The 19,870-nt window shown below is 46.7% G+C and overlaps 2 protein-coding genes across 4 annotated transcripts in view; one reads left to right on the forward strand and one right to left on the reverse strand.

Moving 5' to 3' along the window:
- The first annotated feature begins 115 nt into the window (after nucleotides 1-115).
- LOC135811905 (cytosolic Fe-S cluster assembly factor NUBP1 homolog) lies at nucleotides 116-11,267 on the forward strand. The gene is made up of 10 exons (XM_065325149.1): nucleotides 116-242; nucleotides 337-441; nucleotides 1,239-1,372; nucleotides 1,808-1,909; nucleotides 2,435-2,525; nucleotides 4,133-4,287; nucleotides 6,565-6,675; nucleotides 8,914-9,016; nucleotides 9,810-9,893; nucleotides 10,901-11,267. The coding sequence occupies exons 1-10, from the start codon at nucleotides 140-142 to the stop codon at nucleotides 10,945-10,947; spliced, it is 1,035 nt and encodes a 344-aa protein (XP_065181221.1). The 5' UTR covers nucleotides 116-139; the 3' UTR covers nucleotides 10,948-11,267.
- A 2,473-nt stretch (nucleotides 11,268-13,740) lies between these two features.
- The window catches only part of LOC135811906 (mucin-3B-like), a 29,021-nt gene continuing 22,891 nt past the window's right edge, over nucleotides 13,741-19,870 (reverse strand). For all 3 annotated transcript variants that reach the window (XM_065325151.1, XM_065325150.1, XM_065325152.1), the window contains 3 exons: nucleotides 16,502-16,543; nucleotides 15,317-15,409; nucleotides 13,741-14,622 (listed from right to left, as the gene is read on the reverse strand). In XM_065325151.1, coding sequence (XP_065181223.1) covers nucleotides 15,328-15,409; nucleotides 16,502-16,543 — 124 coding nt within the window. In that variant the 3' untranslated portion in view covers nucleotides 13,741-14,622; nucleotides 15,317-15,327. The remainder of the gene's footprint in view (nucleotides 14,623-15,316; nucleotides 15,410-16,501; nucleotides 16,544-19,870) is intronic.

Raw genomic sequence — 19,870 nt, forward strand, 5'->3', positions numbered from 1 at the left:
TGCATGCATGCATGATCGCGATCGATGAACACAGCACAAAAAATTCATGGTTGATAAAATATTATGGTGGTGGCAATAAAAAAATTCAAATCAATAAAATTAAAAATAATAAAAATACAACAAGAGGGAAAAGTAATCCATGACATATCGACATGGTATTGTAGATGGCGTATTGTTCTATACTTACTGGCTGCTAATCCACGAAGGAAACATGGCAGATGTCCCAGAAGACGCTCCCCATGGTGCGTGATGATTGTCGTTGACCCTCCTTCGAGAAAATCGGTGAATTGTTCAATCCTTGCATCCTGGATACTGTTTGTTGTCATTTGTTGGTAGATTGCCCAGGCACAGAGAGTGAGGATGCTGGCAAGTCAACAGCGTGTGCAGGCTGCCCGAATCAGGAAATTTGTGCATCGTCCAAGCCCAAAGGCCCTGATCCAGGTAAAGCATCGACTCGACGTGGTCGTGCAGTGAAACATCAGTACAACAGTAATACATACTGTTACATAGTGCCCTGCAGCCTGGACGTAACGTACTTTTCTCTTCGCATTGGACATTATAATAAAAGCAGTTTTTCGAAGGCTCTTTACATCCCTAGGCCCTTTCCAGTAATGTAGCCTTCGATATAGCGTACCTCGGCTATAAAAAGTCCTGATTATGAAGTTTTACATCCCCAGCGGGTACGTTACAGGCGTCCCTCTTTAATCCGGCACTTTATAAACCAGCACCCTCTATAAATCAGCACAATTTTCATTAGCCGAAATGTCCTCTTCATGCAGACTGCAACAGTAGATCAGATTTGGTAATCCAGCACAATTTCTTTAGCACAAACGGTGCTGGATTATAAAGGGACCACTGTATACTGAAGTTTCACTGAAGTACCCGACCTGCAATCAAACACTGTAGCGTGACTGTGTACTAGTATGTAACCAATAATTACCCATTGACGGCTGCCAGCCATTCAAGTTAACATGGGGCACAAAGTATCGTTGCCGTACCAACCATAGCCTAAAACTAACACTCCTACACTCGAGCAATAATGGATTTGTGTGTGTGTGTGTGTGTGTGTGTGTGTGTGTGTGTGTGTGTGTGTGTGTGTGTGTGTGTGTGTGTGTGTGTGTGTGTGTGTGTGTGTGTGTGTGTGTGGTATGTGTGTGTGTGTGTGTGTGTTGTTTGTGTGTGTGTGCGCGCGCCCGAGCGCGTGTATGTGTGGTCTCTCCCATGCTCCTGGTTTACAGATATTCACTTGGTGAAGGCGAAATTAGACGGTATTCGTCACAAGGTGCTGGTGCTATCGGGCAAGGGTGGTGTAGGCAAGAGTACGTTCACTGCTCACCTGGCGCATGCTTTTGCTGCTGACGAAAACACAGAGGTAGGCTACGGCAATATTGAAAAGTTGGTCCACGAGATGGGGAGTGGTGAAAACACTCCCCATCTCTGAACAGTCAATTCCCACTCTTAAACGAAAAGGAGACGAGCTACTCTCTCTCTCTCTCTCTCTCTCTCCCTCCCTCCCTCCCTCTCTCTCTCTCTCTCTCTCTCTCTCTCTCTCTCTCTCTCTCTCTCTCTCTCTCTCTCTCTCTCTCTCTCATACAGTATACATTGTTTACTATGCTCACCTGAAGAGGAGGCAATGAAAGTACTTGTGGGGTCTTCGGGGTGTTGCTTGTATGGAACCTGAAACTTGTTCTATTCCTTTGTCTGATTGCTCTTCTGTCTCCTAGAAAACTACGGTCTTTACCTTTCTCTACCGCATGCACGTAAACATTCGATGTGTGTTCTCTGTGTGCGTCTTCCTCGTCTTCAGGTGGGCATTATGGATATAGATATCTGTGGCCCCAGTATACCGCGTGTGATGGGTGTCGAGGGCGAGCAAATACACCACAGTAACTCCGGATGGTCGCCTGTTGTAAGTTATAGCTTAGCGTGCACCTCAATGTATATACTTTGTTCTCGGCCCTTCGTTTGCTGTACTCGTCTACGGGTGGCTCGCATACTTCGAACAGTACCAAGGACCAGGTTGCCGGAGAGTGAGCTGGCTTTGCCACTACGGATTTCTGATGGCAAGCAGTACTCAACTTGTGCCAAGCTTTAGTGTATTGGACACTGCGCTCCTTCGCAGCCCCTGCGACGGAAGTCAATGAACTGTGTATAGCTGAGGCAGGCACACATGTCTGAGGATCAAGAGATTTTAGTCACAATATATTTATCTGCTGTAAGGTAGCTATGATGTGATTAGCAGGGGGCAGTCGTAATGAAAAGTCGCTTCAATGTATCTGTTCTGCAATTGTAGTTCCTCTGTGTGTTGCTGCAGCTTACCATCCAGATTTTCTCTCTCTCTCTCTCTCTCTCTCTCTCTCTCTCTCTCTCTCTCTCTCTCTCTCTCTCTCTCTCTCTCTCTCTCTCTCACTTCTCTCCTGTTCTTTTCCCACAGTTCGTCCAGGACAATTTGTGTGTCATGTCAGTCGGCTTCTTATTGTCCAGTGTGGATGATGCTGTTATTTGGAGAGGGCCTAAGAAGAATGGTGAGAGATATCTACTATAGGGCTGAAAGGAATACTCGAAGTGTGCAGACTGGAAAAAGTATATTCTTCGTTTAGGGGCCATCCGGCGCTATCGATAATAATTTTCACGGAACGAAAAGTTTAGTTCTGACCCTCCCCCACCCCCTTCAACGAAAAATAGATTGACTTGACAGCTAGAATGGATTGATGTTTCAGCTATCAATGATTTTCAAAACGAAACTCTCCTCAACCCACCCACCCGTAAACGAACCTTTTTCTCTTTGTGAAAAAGATCGATAATTACGAGCGGCCCCTTATGTGGAATAAGAATATTCGTAAATGTACAGAAAGTTGAAACTCGCCTTTTCGATATCGAATGGGCTTATGTGATGCAGAGTATTTCTTTTTGAAGTATGAGTAGGCTTGCCTCCTTCCATGTGTTATCAGCAGCAAGCCAAATGGTAACACCGTCCTTTTCCAATGTCTCTCTTATAATTGGGGTAGCCACCGGTTGATGGTCAGTCTATGGTTACCATGGATACAACTAGGTATCCATGGATATTGCATGGTTTAGAATATTGGGATTATTCTTCGTTTTTCACGTGTATTCGGGAAAAAGAATATTCGTTCGCTTCATTGAGCATTCGTTTCAGCCCTACATTCTACTGTGAATTATGCTTCTAGCCACCCAAGAAATGCCAGAGGTGGTGAAGATAGACCGTGTGTGCCTGCTTCTCTGATAGGGACAAGAGCACCTCACGATTTCCATTGCCTGGAAAGCTGGTGTCCGGAGGATTGACTTGGTTACTACTACTGTTTTGGGACCAATTTCTCTTTGGCTGCTTGTGAACCACTTCCATACTCCGTTGGCCGGTGTTGTTGAGGGCAGTTTTTGTATGGAAAAGTGTGTATTGTGCATCGCAGCCTGTTTTCACAGAAGGCCAGAGCTGTGGGTGCACCTCTGCCATGCCATGAAACTATACTGGCTGCAGATCTGTGAAGCTGCGTATCCAAACGTGTCGTTATTGGTTCCATCAAGAGTACATAACCAAGAGTGTGCAACTCGACGATCCCCCAGCCCACGGCGGAATTTTTTATGACATCAGCCTTTGGCGGCGGTTTGGCTCACTGATGCCATCATGCGTAGCCAGAGATCAAAGTATAAATAATTTGTACATTACAGCTACGATAGTCAAAGCAGAACAACGGATGATAGATTGATGGTTCTTGAACCTGACGAACTCTCACCGTATCTACAAAACAAGCGCGGGAAAGCATGCCCACTTCATTATGCTTCTGCCAAAGAATGACGCAATAAAAAATTCCGCCGTGGGTGAACCCATCGCAGCTCAAGATAGGAGTTGCACACTCTTGGTTATGTACTCTTGGTTTCATCTCTCTCTCTCTCTCTCTCTCTCTCTCTCTCTCTCTCTCTCTCTCTCTCTCTCTCTCTCTCTCTCTCTCTCTCTCTCTCTCTCTCTCTCTCTCTCTCTCTCTCTCTCTCTCTCTCTCTCTCTCTCTCTCTCTCTCTCTCTCTCTCTCTCTCTCTCTCTCTCTCTCTCTCTCTCTCTCTCTCTCTCTCTCTCTCTCTCTCTCTCTCAATCAATCACTCACTCACACGCACACAGGTCTAATCAAGCAGTTCTTGCGCGACGTTGACTGGGGCACACTGGACTACTTGTTCATCGACACACCACCAGGCACCAGTGATGAGCACATCTCCGTAGCACAGTATCTCAAGTGTACTGACGTCGACGGTGCTGTAGTCGTCACAACCCCACAGGTACTTAATGTGCATGTTAGGCCCCGGTCACACATGCACTTTTTTTGGCGGTTCCGCCAAAGCGTGACTTACGCTTCCGCCGTTGCCGAGGCAACGGCGGAGGCGTAAGTTACGCTTTGGCGGAAAGCTTGGATTTCGCTACGCCAAAAAAATGCGAGCGGAGCCTCCGCTTTGGCGGAACCTGCATGGTGGTGGCTTTGGAGTTTGGTGTGCTACTTCTGCACTGAGTTCTGGTGTTGTTTGGTTGCCGTTTGGTATTCAGTTTTCATATTGTTCTTCTTTGCCAATGAACTGTACGTTCTGGAGATCTCGCAAACAATACTGCATCGTTATGAGTGGATAATTGGTGAGGGAATCCGTCTCCCAACTCATTAGCCCCGATCGCGGACGATCTCCTTCTCTCTCCAAGCAATACATCCACCAGAGTATGCAACACTAGGACTGCAACCAGGGAGCAGTAGAGTACTCTGCCACACCATCACTGCAACTGCAGGCATCCACGCAGTCGCTGGGTCGATGATGGATCATGGAGCAGGCAACGACACCCTGCTATAAAGCTATTTGAATTTGATATTGATGTAAACTAAACTAATATTCAAATACACCCGTGCTGGGCCGGAGTGAATGTGCGCCAAATCCACGAGTGTACTTGACAGGAGACATTCAGCAGCCTGTCAGCGATCCACGATAGCTCTACTTGTACAAGCGAAGGTCGCTTCAACTCGGACAAGAAGGAGGCAACGACATCCTGCTATACAACTATTTGAATTTGATATTGATGTAAACCAAACTAGTAATATTCAAATACACCTGTACTGGGCCGCAGTGAATGCGCCCCAAATCCACGAGTGTACTTGACAGGAGACATTCAGCAGCCTGTCAGCGATCCACGATAGCTCTACTTGTACAAGCGAAGCTCGCTTCAACTCTGACAAGAACATCTAAAATTTCATAGGACGTGCTGCATTTGCATTCTCTCCACCAAAGCGGAGCGTTGAGGAGCACAATAGTCTACATGTATGTGTGACCGCTGCATCGTGTGGTCCGCCAAAGCGGCTGCGGTAGTTCCGCTTTCCGCCTCCGCAAAAGCGGTGCAAGCTTTTCATGTGTGACCGCGGCCTTACCAGGGCTACCACTTTTCTGTGAGTAGAAACAGGTTACCCTGCTGGGGGGGGGGGGGGGGGGGGGGTATCAAGGGAGACAGCGCCCCTTTAGAGACCAGAGCAATTTCAAGGGTCCGACACATCAGATTAGATCTTTTTTTGTGAACATTTGAAGCAAGGTAGTGAAGCAGATTTTCGGTCGGTTTTTCAGAACGACCTCTAAAAATCAGAGCGTTTCCGAAGAATCGGAACAAGTGGCAGGCCTAATATACCGTATCAGTATGGGCTTTCGCCCACAGACGCGGGTATCAGTATGGGCTTTCCGCTACAGACACGGGTCTCTGTACACAGTGTACGGGTAGGCGTAAGTTCATGAAAATGTCCAGCTTAGGATGGAAACGTCTTGGCCGCTACCTATTAGTTCATATACCGAAAAGCACCGCGAGAGCGCCACATCTCATGAGAGCACCCCACCTTTACTTTCCAGTCAGTGAAAGGATCAAACCTGACTTTTGTGTACCTTTGGCCGTATACTGTAAAACATGTAATTTTAGGTGTACTAAAATTTCGGTGTCAGGGACCTGATGGGTTTCAGGTGGAACTTAGAATTAGGTGACAAACATGACCCTCACATACATTACCCACTCTTGTGCCATTTAGGTGTAATCTAACTTTAGCAGCTGCATCTGCGCCTTGATCCAAGAGGGTGGTGGCGTTCCTGCGGATGCGGAAAACTTTGCCTTTGGCCGAGTCTCACGCAAACCGTGAATTTTTTATTATTTTTTAACTTTAGTTGCCTGGTATTTCTACCGAAATCACCGAAATTAAAGTTACACCGAAAATAACCTCTTTTACAGTATTTGTATTAGTATTGCCTTAGTCAAGCAGCGCTGTTGCTGCTTGCGTGGTGTACGGTGTATGTTTGTTGTCCGTGTACAGGGTTCTAGCCAGGAACGAATTGTAGGGGGCGGTGTGTGTGTGTGTGTCACAGTGTGTGTGTGTGGGGGGGGGGGGGGGGGGGGGGGTCTCCAGGGGAAACAAAGAGTTCACCCATTTTTCCATGTTCCACTATTGCCTTGTCACACAATAAAACCCTGATGTATTAGGACGACTGGTCCACTGGCTACGGTTAGTCATTCCGCTTGTGCTGTGCTGTGCTGTGCTTGCCGTTCAGGAAGTAGCGTTGCTGGACGTGCGCAAGGAGATCACGTTCTGCAAGAAAGTCGGCATGCCAGTGTTGGGTGTAGTGGAGAACATGAGCGGGTTTGTGTGCCCCAAGTGCACGGTGAGTACGATTACAGGCAGCGGCGTTCATGAACTGGTTTAATACGTGTTAGCATGCGCATAGCTCGTGTATCGTCAGCGTGGTCCAGTCATCACACCAGCAAAATGGCTGTCATAGCAGGGGGGTCGGTAAATTAGTGTGGTACGGTCAGCCATCTCAAGTACAATTTACTCGTGGGGGAGGGATGGCTGAGCCGAAATTTTTGGAAATTTAGAGCCCAAATCAGTGCATTTTATTGAATCACGGGGTACTTGGGGAAAATAGTGGTACGGCCAATACCGTAGTGACCGTACCGTGTGCGACGCCTCTGCATAGGCACTACATACTGTAAGTCAACAAATATTCCGCATATTTATTTTCGGCTATTTTCGGCCTGGTCGTGTTTGGCTGAAAATTTGTTGCGGCCGGAAATTTGTTTTGCAAGGCTCAGCGTGACTGTGTACAGTCGACCTACCCTTATAACGATGACCTCTATAACGATATTACCCTTATAACGATATTTTTCTGCCAAACCAAATCACTCCATTGACTTGTGTATACATTGCCTTACCTCTATAACAATATTGCTATAACGATATTACCCCTATAACGATATAAAACGGGCTGACCAATCGACATTTTCCATTTTATAACAATATCTAGCAGGCAACATGTTGAGCCCACTATCCAGGTAGGACAAGCTTCACTTGATAAGTCGCTGGGACATGACGAAGTGCAATGGGGGCGCCAGTGGGCACCTTGCTGTGCACATAATGTGCATGTACGTCAGTTTTTTATGCTATGAAGAGTGTAAAAAATGAACAGAATTCATGCATTATGACGTATGTGTATGAAATGAACCAGTAACCCCTATAACAATATTACCCTTATAACAATAGGGACGTTTGGCAATGCGAAAATTCGAACTTTTGGTGGTGGCGATATTTCGCGAAAATCTATTTCGAAAAAGAAAACTTGTGAGGTTTAGCAATGCGAAATGACTTTTTCTCGAAGCTATTTGAATCTTATAGTACCGTACCGTATATGCAGCTCAGTCTCCAGCAGGGGGCTGTACAATTACTACTCCCTGTAGTGAAATGCGTACCGAGAAAAGAGAAAGTTACTTTCGCAAATCACTGCAACTTCGCGTCCAAGTTTTCGAAGTTTCGACCTTTGTTTCTGTACTCATTCCCAGACTCGAATTTTCTTTCGAACTTTCGCGTTGCTAAGGGGCCGTCCGGGGTTACCGATTGTTTTTACAAAACGAAAAGTTTTAGTATTTTTCAGCCCCCACCCACCCACCCACCTTTTCTGCAGGTAAAACGAATTCCAATAAAATATTGATGTCAATTTTCGACATCCAGAAGTAACTGGGCATTCTCCATCAGCATTCAATGATTATTTTCAAAACGAAACTCCATCAAACCCACCCACCCACAAACGAAAACATTTCGTTTTGAAAATATTATTGGTAACCTTGGACGGCCCCTAAACGTCCTTAATATTTCTTGGTCTGACGCAAATATCGTTATAAGGGTAGGTCGACTGTATACAGTCGGCAGCAGTAGAGGCAATTTGATGCGGCCGAAATGGGTTTTAGCCCTGGGAGGCCGAAATTTGAATGGGCCGAAAATGTGTCGACTTACAGTAGTCGAAATCAGCAAAATAATGACTATGAGACTGCCGGTGGTACATGGTCACCACACCACGGATGTGCGAGCTACTAGTATGTCCCTGCCTATAAGCTTGTTTCAGCTCTTGGATGGCCACCCTCCATGTGGTGGCGTTCCTACGGCTGCGGAAAACTCAATCTGACTGGTCTCACGCGAACTGTGAATTGTTTCGGAGTGATGGCACATTCATGGCTGTGGACTGTATATATACTGGTAGTCAGCCTTCATGTCCCTCTTGGCATGGATGTTTGCAGTTCTTGGATGGAACACTGCAGATGGCACACGTCGACAACTGCTTTTACTGTTAAAAGTAGCTTTTTTTTCCTTTTTGTCTTGTGCTCTTTGGCATTCAAAGGCTAGCAACTGTGCTCAGGGAGATTTGCTTACAGTCATCTTCCTCGCAATTACGGTTTCAGGCTGCGTGCTGTTTAGGCCAATGTTGCTCTGCTGGCTGCCATGATTGTCTGTCTCTTCGTGCATGCCGACATGTGGCCACGCACCCTGTTTTTCGTTTTTGCTTTATTTTCTTTTTGAACTTGTCCATTAAAACCCGGTCTCACCGTTGTTCTCTTTTACACTGCTGCAGACCGAGACTCAGATCTTTCCACCCACGACCGGTGGCGGTGAACAGCTAGCCAAGGATATGGACGTGCCGTTCCTTGGCAAGTTGCCGTTGGATCCGAGAATAGGTGAGTTGGACCCGACATGTGCTGTACTGTTTGAATGTCAAATACCCGTTTAGCCGGCACAGCTTTGGGATCTGGGGGAAGTCAAGGACCCTGCGTGTACATGTACTGTGTCTGAATGTCAAATACCCGTTTGGCCGATGCAGCTTTGGGCATCTGGGAGCAGCAACCGCGTGAAAAACGACCTCGGGTATAGCAACTCTCTAGAAGAACTACTAGTACACAATCTTCAGACCTACAGTCCATTTCAAAAATATAGACGCATGGTATTTTTGAAATATTTCAAATTTGGCTGGAGCTTTTTGAGAATTTTTTCCGGAATATTGCTCAGGTCCTTCCCGCAATTGCTCTCATCAAGATTTTTAAGCGATCGGATAACAAACACCCAATTTCGAAAATTTTATGCACAACGTGATCACAGATTTTATGTGGTATAGATGCTGGCCTAACGGTTTTTTGAAATCACGCGTCTATATGTTTGAAATGGACTGTAGTGACCATTTCACTGGATACTTTCAAACCTTATGGATATCGACAACTCGCTGATAACGACACTTTTTTCATGCACGATCGAGGGTCGTTATTTGCAAAATTGACTGTATTTGGTCCGTTGATTTTGCTGAGCATGCTTGTTACCACCGGGGTGAATAGACTACGTTGGGAGGTTGAACTCAGCTTGAATACTGTTGCCATCGTTGGGTAGTCTTTGTATTCTACTCTTGATTGGCTAAGCTTCTTGTGCCCGTTTGGTGTCCTGTGTTGTCTTCGTCTGTGTTTCCGTTCTCTGTGCCCGCAGGGAAGTGTTGCGACGACGGCACGTCTTTCCTCAGCGAGTTCCCAGACTCGCCAGCGACCAAGGCATTTGTGGACATTGTCTCGAGTGAGTTGACGTTGTTTGATTGTTTCACCCTGGGTATCGGTGATGCACGGAAATTAAAGGGATATGTGGTATCAAGAGTATATACTGTAGTGTCTTGCATTAAAGCCTGTCTCATATAGAAGCCTGTTTTGAATACAAGCCTGATTTTTCCAGATACACTGCCGGCACATAAGCCTGGTTTTAGAGTTGACATACATAGAAATACCTGGTTTGAAATAGCCTGGTGTGAGTAGAAGCCTAGTCCTGACATCGGCTTCCACAGGAATACGCCCGGCTTTAAAACGCGACATTACGGTAACCCCCCAAGAGTGTGCAACTCCTGATACCCTTCCTATGGGGTACGCCGGCGGCGAAAACTCACATCACGTGGCGTAGTGTGACGGTGTCGCAGTTGTGCGTTTCCGGCCCGTTTTTAGCGAGCGGCGGATTAATAAAAAATGCACTCTCTGACAGAAACTCACCGCGCGTATGCAAATCCCCAGCATGATCATGACAAATATTTGGTTTGCTCGCACGCTATCCTTCGTTTGTACGTAGAACGTATCTGAGACACATAATGTGAGTTTTCACCGTCGGAGACCCCTTATGCAGAGTTGCACGCTCTTGGGAGGTTATATACTCTTGGTGGTATGGTAATTGCGACAGAGTAACGAGCTGACATGCCGTAAAATGTCATGTATAAAAGCTGCGCTTTTTGCCTGGACAAGCCGGTGTGAGGGGAGAGCTTCTGTCTATCTTGACTATCAGGCTTGTATTCGAAGCCGGGTTCTACACGACTTTTAATTTTAAGATATTGCTGTATATTCTCGTTGTGTTCACCTTCAATGCCTTCTTAACCGTGGGATTTAGGATGTGCTGATTGTTTCTGCGGTGCACATGTCTCAGATTTCTTTCCTCTCTTGTGCTGGCTCATTGCTTGTACTTTGTGTTATATCGGTGTGCATGTATGCATGCGTGTGTGTGTGTGTGTGTTTGTGTGTGCGTGTATTGTGTTTTCGTGTTTGCAGAAGTCAAAGATCGCTGTGCATCCCAATCATCGTCTCAACCATCGTGACGCGACGAATGTACGTGATTTTGCACATCTCCAATGTCTTATACCAATGTCCTATACATGGGCTCACCAATCACCTTGCTCTGTACATACTAGTAGCCTGTTTTGGGCTTTTCTCCTTTTCTCGAGCTACTCCCATGTTCTGTACATAGCTGTTTTGCTTTATATAGCTTTTGCTGGTGCCTGTGCTGTATTTGTCATCCTGCGGGTCGGGATTCAGGCGAAAAATTGCGTTTGAAGTTTCGATTTCTTTGTACATACCACATACCTGTTGTCAGTCATTTTCAAGGCTTACACTGAAAAGTAGTTACTTGGACTCTGTAGCCCTATGACTGCGAGTCCATGTACTGTGTTGGGATGCTGGGCAGAGGCTTTGCAAGGGAGGGTATGTGCCTGTGTGCGTGCGTGCGTGTCTGTGTGTGGTGTGTATGTGTGTGTGTGTGTGTGTGTGTGTGTGTGTGTGTGTGTGTGTGTGTGTGTGTGTGTGTGTGTGTGTGTGTGTGTGTGTGTGTGTGTGTATGGTGGGATTCTGCCTGCCTGTCTGCCAAAACAAAACAAACCTTGACACAGGGGTTCTGCTTTATCACCAGGTCGAGCTTATCAGGTTCCTTGGTGCCTGCATAAAATCGTGCAGACCTCATCCGGAGTAAATGCCATCGTGGGTTCTGGTTATCAGGCCAATACTTACCCTACAGTCCATTTCAAAAATATAGACGCGTGATTTCAAAAATCCGTTAGGCCAGCATCCATACCACATAAAATCTGTGATCACTTTGTGCATACATTTTTCCAAATTGGGCGTCTGTTATCCAATCGTTTAGAAACTATATGAGAGTAATTGTGGAGCGGACCTGAGCAATATTCCGAAAACTATTCTCAAAAAGTTCCAGCCAAATTTGAAATATTTAAAAAACACTGCGCGTCTCTAGTTTTGAAATGGACTGTAGGCCTATGCAGTTGCTGTGAAGTACTACAGTGAAACCTGTCTAAGGCCGCAACCACACTCTCTAATCCGGCACTTGTTTATCCAGCACCCTTGCAAACCAGCACACTTTCTGGCAAAACGGATTTTTTCAGTTCATTTTCTACGCTTTAATCCGGCACTTGAATTCCGCCTCCGGCAGCGATTTTCTGCAACAAATCACTCAAACTGTACATAATTTGATTTTCTAATCCAGCAGTTGTGCATCGCATACCGTACCGGTGCCAATATCCTATGCCAGTGCATAGGATATTCCCAAGTGTATGTTATAGACATGGCATGTTAGAGACATGCATTCCACAAACTTGTGACAAAGTACTTGGATTGACACAGAAAATCCCTACATTTTGACGTACGACACAAACATGTACGTTACTAGGTGAGCCGGGTTGGAGGGCAGGATTTGATAATCCAGCACCCTTGTTTATCCGGCAGAAAATGCCGTTGCAAAAGGTGCCGGATTAGAGAGGGACGACTGTACAAATGTTCATGCATATCTCAGTACAAGTCGGTACGCAACCACACTACACTTTTCGGTCTGCATAGATGACGTTTTCACGCGACCAGCACCTGATGTTGTCGTACCAAAGCGTGTGCCATGCGCTGGAAAAGACCGGGAAATTCAAAAACAATGCTGATGCTGATGCTATGTACGACGACCAGGTACAAAAACAAAGTTGTACACAGGAGATGGAGCGCGAAAACGACAAACGTGGCTTTCTACAGGGGTGCGCCAGTTGCTGAAAACCTACAAAGCGCATTTTGCATTTCGCACGCGTCGGCATGACGATTTCTACTGTAATGCCGTTTTGTACGTGATTTTGTACCTAGTGTGGTTGCAGCCTAAGGCGACCCCCTCAAGGGACGAGAAAAAGTGGTCGCCGTGGCCAGGTTGTCTTCTTATTCAGGTTCAGTGGGCCACATGACCATATCCACATGTGATACATCATTTTGATCGCTGCATCACAGTGCACACACCTATGCTACTCTAGCACGACTCATGTGCCTGGGGTCCTCAGTCAGACCTGTCAAATGTCGTGCATGCACCATGTACATCTACACGTCCTGCACCGATGTGTAGATCTACCATGCCTGGTGCACCATGCAATGCGTACATTTACATGACTAGCACTGTGCAACGCGGCCGCGGGTGGGTGGTCGTCGGTCGCGTTGAGCGAGTGGTCGCCTTATCCGAGGTGTTTTGAACGTGAATGCGTCCGTGACAAGGAAAAGTGGTCACCATGGTCGAGTGGTCACCATGGTCGAGTGGTCACCATGGTCGAGTGGTCACCATGGTCGAGTGGTCACCATGGTCGAGTGGTCACCATGGTCGAGTGGTCACCATGGTCGAGTGGTCGCCATTACAGGTTTTCCTGTACATGTACTGTAGAGTACACGGCCACCTGGACCTGGACCCATTTGTGCCCGTCGTTTGCAGTTTTCCGGTGAGCGAGTCCCAACTAGGTCAGATAGCACATAGACACGTACTTTGTACACGCTGCTCGCGTACTGCAGTCAATCTGTGCACGGTTTTACCTCCGGGGCACTAGCGAACTCCGCACAGCAAACGTCGGCTGGGATGTGAGTGCACTTCCGTTCACTGGGCCAGCTCTTCTGCTGTATTATTTCACTCTGTTATACAGGGTTCCTTTCTCACTCGGTTATGCACAGTTGCTCTCCCTGCCTTTAATTTAGACGCATGGCAGGGCGGGTGCTCTTGCTATCCTGCGTACAATACTTCCCAGAGGGGGGCATTCGCAGTCTCACACTCCATGGCTCCTACCCACCACCACCACCACCATTCGATGATATCGTCGACGTCATCAAATTGGTTATGACTTGCTGGGTTTAGTCAAGTCAATGTTGGTCTTTACAGGTTTCAGAATCTGAATGGAGATTACTTTCTCGTTGGAATGGCATAAGCGTTGTGATCATCCGTAACAGCAGTAACGCAATGGTTGGAAAGTTGAAATGTAGTCAGGTTAAGAGGTTGGAGACTCATCATCCTAGTGCATGGGTAAGAAAGTTATACAGTTTACTAGTGGTGAACTAAATGGCTGTGTATACTCAAAATGTATGTACTTCAGTATTATAGCAGACTCAGCGGAGGACATTCAGGCTGGTTGTAACGCTGACTGTCTCCGAGTTTCATGCCGCTAGGCATTCACTGCCCTTCAGTATTATTAAAATCGACAGACGTGCCTAAAAGTTGCGTTATGCTGTTAGCCATACATTATCGTAGATCAGCCATTTATACACACGCAACACCACTGCTGTTCAGAAGTCATGTATGACACCCGTCCACCGTTGTATGAGACTGGTATTAATACAATTATTAGGATGTGTTATCTGTTATGCACATGGGTCTGTGTTAGGCGAGCCATTAAAAAAATCAATATATCATAGATATTGCTACACGTGAGCGTGAGGTTTTCAGAAATCATTCGAATAAAAATTGTGTGGAGACACAGCATGCTAAGTTTGGTATTAGCGTCCAAAGCAATTGAGAAATCTGCCTTCGCATATTTCATGGGCCATTAGCAATGAAATTGTGTGCATACGTCTTTTGAGCACTGCTTCTTCTTCTTTTGCATTCGCTTCGTTCCATCGGGTCTTTTCGGGACCGATTCTTTTGCAGCAGCAGAAGCTTTTCTGCCCTGTAATGGTTGTTCCTGCCATCGGCACGTGTTTATTACCTAGCAGAAGAAGAAGAGGTAATGTGTCAGGAATTTATTGTGCTGACCCAGTGTGACCTGGCATCGCACGAACTGTGTTTTTTTTTCTGAAGCAAGTCAAACTTGAAAGGACCAGACAAAACGAAATACAAAAAAAAGACAATACATGTACGCACTTTGGGGTGGTGCACGATCGATATCTTGTGAGCAAGTTGCTAAAATGTTGGTTTTTCCAGGGGCCGCGGAATTGCTGAAAAGATGTGTAGTGCGCGCTGCAGCGCATAATAATTGTGTGTACTGCTTACCCACGGCTGCATGGCCAGCACCCTGGGGCTGCTAGACGTGCGACCGGATTTCCATGTCCACGACAGTAGGTGGCAGGGTGTACTGTAAGACCTATGTTTAGAAAAAGCAATCCTGTCAGCATTTCTATTATATTTTGTAACAGCACCGACAATTGGACCCATTGCGCAATGACGTAATTTGTACCATAAACACCCTTCACAGCCACCTGGGCATGGTCGTCTGGGGTGTTGAACAGTGCATTCCTGATCCCAGCGTACTCACAAGCATTACTCATACATTCCATATTTGGCAATGCACAATGGGTCTATTGGACCATGCCGAGAAAGATCTGCAGTTACAGTAAGCACCGGATGGCTGCTGGGTGGATTGCTAGCGATTGACTGCCGTCTATTATGCTATATATACTTACCTGCTGAGCATTCATTGCTGCTGCGCTTTCCTGCGTACGATAGAGTACCTGTTCTTACCAAGGCCGCCGTCTTTGTCAACGTCCAGGCTGTACCTGTTTAGGATTGAGTGGATTGGCAGTAGGTCAGCAAGCAGCATACACAGCACGCACAGGGAATGGAACAAATGTCCGAAAATTGAGAATATCTGCCACTCCACAGCGTGTGCTTTGTGTACTGTGAGCGTTACTGCGTCGTTACAAGAGATTCCGTTGGAGAAAGACAAACTAGCAAGCGTGACACATAATCCCAGTTGAAAATCCTACCAGGCCTTTCACATCATTGCTCTTCAAGTTCAAAGCCAGCACAAATGGTGATACCAGCAACAGGGCAAACAGTGTCATTTACGCAGCCCGCTACGGGGTCCCACGCACTAAAAGTGGACATGATTATAAATCTAATATCGCAATAAGGAGGACGAGCTGAAGTGACATTGGATTACAGTAAAACTTGTCAAGGCGACCACTCAGATAAGGCGACCACCTGTCCTAAAAGACCACTGAAACCAGGACCAAGGGATGCTATTTCCAGTCAAATGAACCTGGATAAGGAGACCACCTGGCAACAAAGACCACATTTCGAAGGTCCCTTGAGCGGTCGTCTTAGACAGGTTTCACTGTACTTTATTAAACAATGCCAAGCGATGGAGACGATGCGAAAACAATCTTAACAGATCCGTACCTTACCTTGCTTTATAATGTTGTCTGGACAATGGTGTTTCCATCGCTTACATTGTTTAATAACGTAATCCAAATGTCACTTCAGCTCGTCCTCCTTATTGCCATATCAAAATCATTTGTTCTGATTTGTTCTTTAGTACAACGTTGATTCCTGATGAGTGTTGTACGAAAACATTTTCGAATCAACTTTGTTTCCATCACTTTTTCTTCTTACATGTATTTCTCCTTTCCTTTTTAGATTATTTTCGCATCGTCTCCATCGCTTTGCATTGTTTAAGTTAATAAAGTAATCCAATGTCACTTCAGCTCGTCCTCCCTATTGCGATATTAAAATACGCCGAGTATTTAAATTATAAATCTGCTTTGCATGGTAGACTTTGGCAAAGCGCAGTTCGTGACCGGGTGCTCCAGTGGCCACAGTTCATAGATATGAAACAGCAACCAGAGCTGTTGTGAGTTGTCACTTACATTGGGTTGTCTGTCATTCCCATGTCGGTCACGTCATACACGCTACAACATAGCAGAGGGAGACACAACAGGAGAGAGATACTTGTATGCATTGGACTTTGGAATCTGTTATGGGATTACTTCCCCACCCCTTATGCAACAGGGGAGAGAGATATAGAAAGTCGAACTTTTGATGGGATTTGCGGGTTTGTAGCGTCTGGCGCAGCCAGCGTCCTCATCGCTTTATTTCGTATCTGTGTGTGTGTGTGTGTGTGTGTATGTGTGTGTGTGTGTGTGTGTGTGTGTGTGTGTGCGTGCGCGCGTGTATGTGCACTCGAGCGCATGCATGTGTATGTCAGCACATGCCAGTGCATGGAAGTTGGAGTAAACGTGTTGTCCCTGCCCTTTTGGAGGGTATGTGCCCCTTTTGCCGTTTTGGCACGTGTGTGCTGGGTACGCGTGGTCGGTGTGCGGACTGCGCAGGTTGCGCATGCATATTATTGTACGCATTCTTGTTGTTTGTGGCCTTCTTCTTGAGACTCTCTTTGGAGCAACAACAATAATCTGTTCTCTGAGTGTGGCGGACGTGTGATAAGAGATATCGAGAGTAATCGGAAGGACTATCGTCGAGGCATAACACCCCCCGACGACAATAGACCAATCCCGAAAAGATTGTCTGGGTTCGAAAGGGGGCATGTCACCTGAGAGTACACTGTACAACACATACATGGCACTACCTGATCAGCATGCGGCACAGGACGTGTTTGATAGTTCGCGTGTGAATGCGAGGGTAAGTACACGGTTTTCTCGTTAGTTGCATGCAAAAGAGACGATGCGACAGAAAGCAAAGCCCTTTGTAGTTTTCTCTCTCGCACTGGTAATGGTCTGCTGTTGGAGTTGAAATGCTAACACATAATCCTTGTTTCGCTCTTCTGGGTAGAGTGAAGAGGTCAACGAACATGTAGAGCTCACTTTGATGAAGTAGGCAAGGCTGTGAGCGCTGTGGCTCAAAGCGATAGGCCCTAAATCTTACGAGATATTTCGAGTGCTATTGTTTGTTGCGAGCGCTTCGTTTTCGATGAGTCCTGCCTCTTTCCTCGCCGCTGCCCTCCTATAGGATCAAACACGAAGTGACTGTACTCATCTGCAGCCGATCAATGTTATATTGCACAAGAAGATATCGTTTTCGCCAAGCCAGTGCCCCACCAAAGACCATCGCTGTGTCACACCGTCGGAACGAGTTCATGATGAGAAACATCATTCGCGCGTGATGAAGAACTATTTCGAAAGACAACATAGTCTTTACCCCCGGGACGACAACTATGCGCACGTCCTGCAAGGGGAGAATGTCACCAGCGACATCAACGAAGACGACGGCAGTATTTCGGAAACCTGGAGTCAGCGGAGGTCGTCCAGCTCCTCCGCGACCCGGTACATGTACAGTATAGATGACATGTCGACACGAGCGTGCGGAAACACAGCATACACTGTAGTAATGTTGCGAGAGTTTGCGGAAGGAGTCCAAGTCGGGAAATCCATCAGCTCCAAAAGCTACCTGTAGGTGGGCGATGAGACTCCAGCTTCAGACTACAACAGTCAGGACTTGTAAATAGTTGAACTTTGTGATGCAGCAGATCGAGAAGTTAGCTGAAATCGTAGCTGTTGCAGTATGTCGGCGCTATGTAGCTTGCATTTTTTACGGAGAGTCGATCGCCACGCGAATGTTTCTCTCCTCACCGAGAGCTAGCTAGCCTCCAAACTCCATCAGGGTCTGCCTAAGGTACTGAAGGTCCTTTGACTAGCTGCTGGCAGGACTCCATCAAATCCTTTCGCTTCAGCTCGGCGAGCAAACGTCTCTCCTCCGCCATGAGCTGACACACACAAACTGAATACAAAACGATGCACTTCACACATTCTGGTTTACCTCTCCTGGTGGTGCATCAGGTTTGTTGCCCATGTATTGCCAATGTCGCTGCATTCAGCTCGAACAAAGTTGATGGTTCATAACTATTGGAGTGAGCATTCTTAAAACACATAGTGCCTGTCGTAAATGCATTTCCACTGCCGGTCCCTCCGGGGTGGATGCTGCCTCTTGGCGGCACATGTGTACATCCTTTGCGATACATCGGACCAACTCTGTGACGCTATGGCCAAGTGTGCTCGTCGTCTCGCTACTACGTACGTGGACCCGGCGTCACTAGACGCCTACACTGCATGCAGGCTGATTCCACTCGACAAATACCCTGGAGTCAGGCCAATAGGCATCGGGGAAGTCTTGCGGCGCATAGTGGGGAAGGCCATCCTCGAGGTGATCCGCCCCGAAATCATGGAAGCTGCTGGCAGTCTCCAGCTATGTGCGGGGCAAGATAGCGGCATAGGGGCGGCAATCCATGCGATGTGCGACGTATTTGATGACTCTTCCACTGAAGCCATTCTTCTGGCTGACGCCACCAACGCGTTTAACTGCCTAAATCGCGAAGTGTGCCTCCGTAACATCCAGCACCTATGCCCATCACTCGCCAAACTCGTGATCAACACCTACCGAAAGCCCGCTAGCCTCTTCGTCGGCGGCGAGAAGATCTTGTCATGTGAGGGTACCACACAGGGCGACCCCGTCGCCATGGCGATGTATGCCATTGGCATCATCCCACTTATGAAAGCTGTTGCAACAGAAAGAGCCGTACAGGCATGGTATGCAGATGATGCCGGATCCGGTGTGGCAAGCTGAAGAGCGTCCGAGTGTGGTGGGATCAGCTGACGAAGAAGGGCCCCAAATATGGCTACTTCCCAAATCCAGCTAAGTCTGTCCTATAGTCCATTTCAAAAAGATTAGCATTCAGGTTTTGGTCTTAAAAAGTATGAAGATAAGGGAAATTTGAACAACAAAGTACATAGAATGGCTTGTTAGGACACGGCAAATTGTTCTGTGAAGGTTTCGGAACAATTGGACCAGCCGGTAAGGAGTTAGAATTTCGGCCAGGTTTCCGGCCTTTTCCCATGGTTTACAATTTGCCCTGGATGTCAGTATCGATTTTTTTATCAAAACCCACGATTTATCCTTTCCTTTTTGGCCTTGTGGTTATGAATGCTGTCTGCTGACCATGAAGTTGTAAGTTCAAATCCCAAACTATCTTCAAGTCAAACTTTTTTTCATTGTTTTGGTGATCACGCTGGTACAAAAAGTACAAGCCAAAGAAGGTGGCTGCGCCAAACGACTTGTTGTTGTTGGAGCTCGCGTTTCCTGCCGAACTTACTGACACTTGACTGGTTCATGCCATGTGAACACACCCACAACACTGAAACGGTAGCTGTAGCTACGTGTTGTTGAATACTGTACAACGGCACATCGATCGATCGATTTTTAGATATTTTCAAGATAGCCAATTTATT

This window comes from Sycon ciliatum, chromosome 3, assembly GCF_964019385.1.
Source record: "Sycon ciliatum chromosome 3, ocSycCili1.1, whole genome shotgun sequence".
NCBI classification, from domain to species: domain Eukaryota; kingdom Metazoa; phylum Porifera; class Calcarea; order Leucosolenida; family Sycettidae; genus Sycon; species Sycon ciliatum.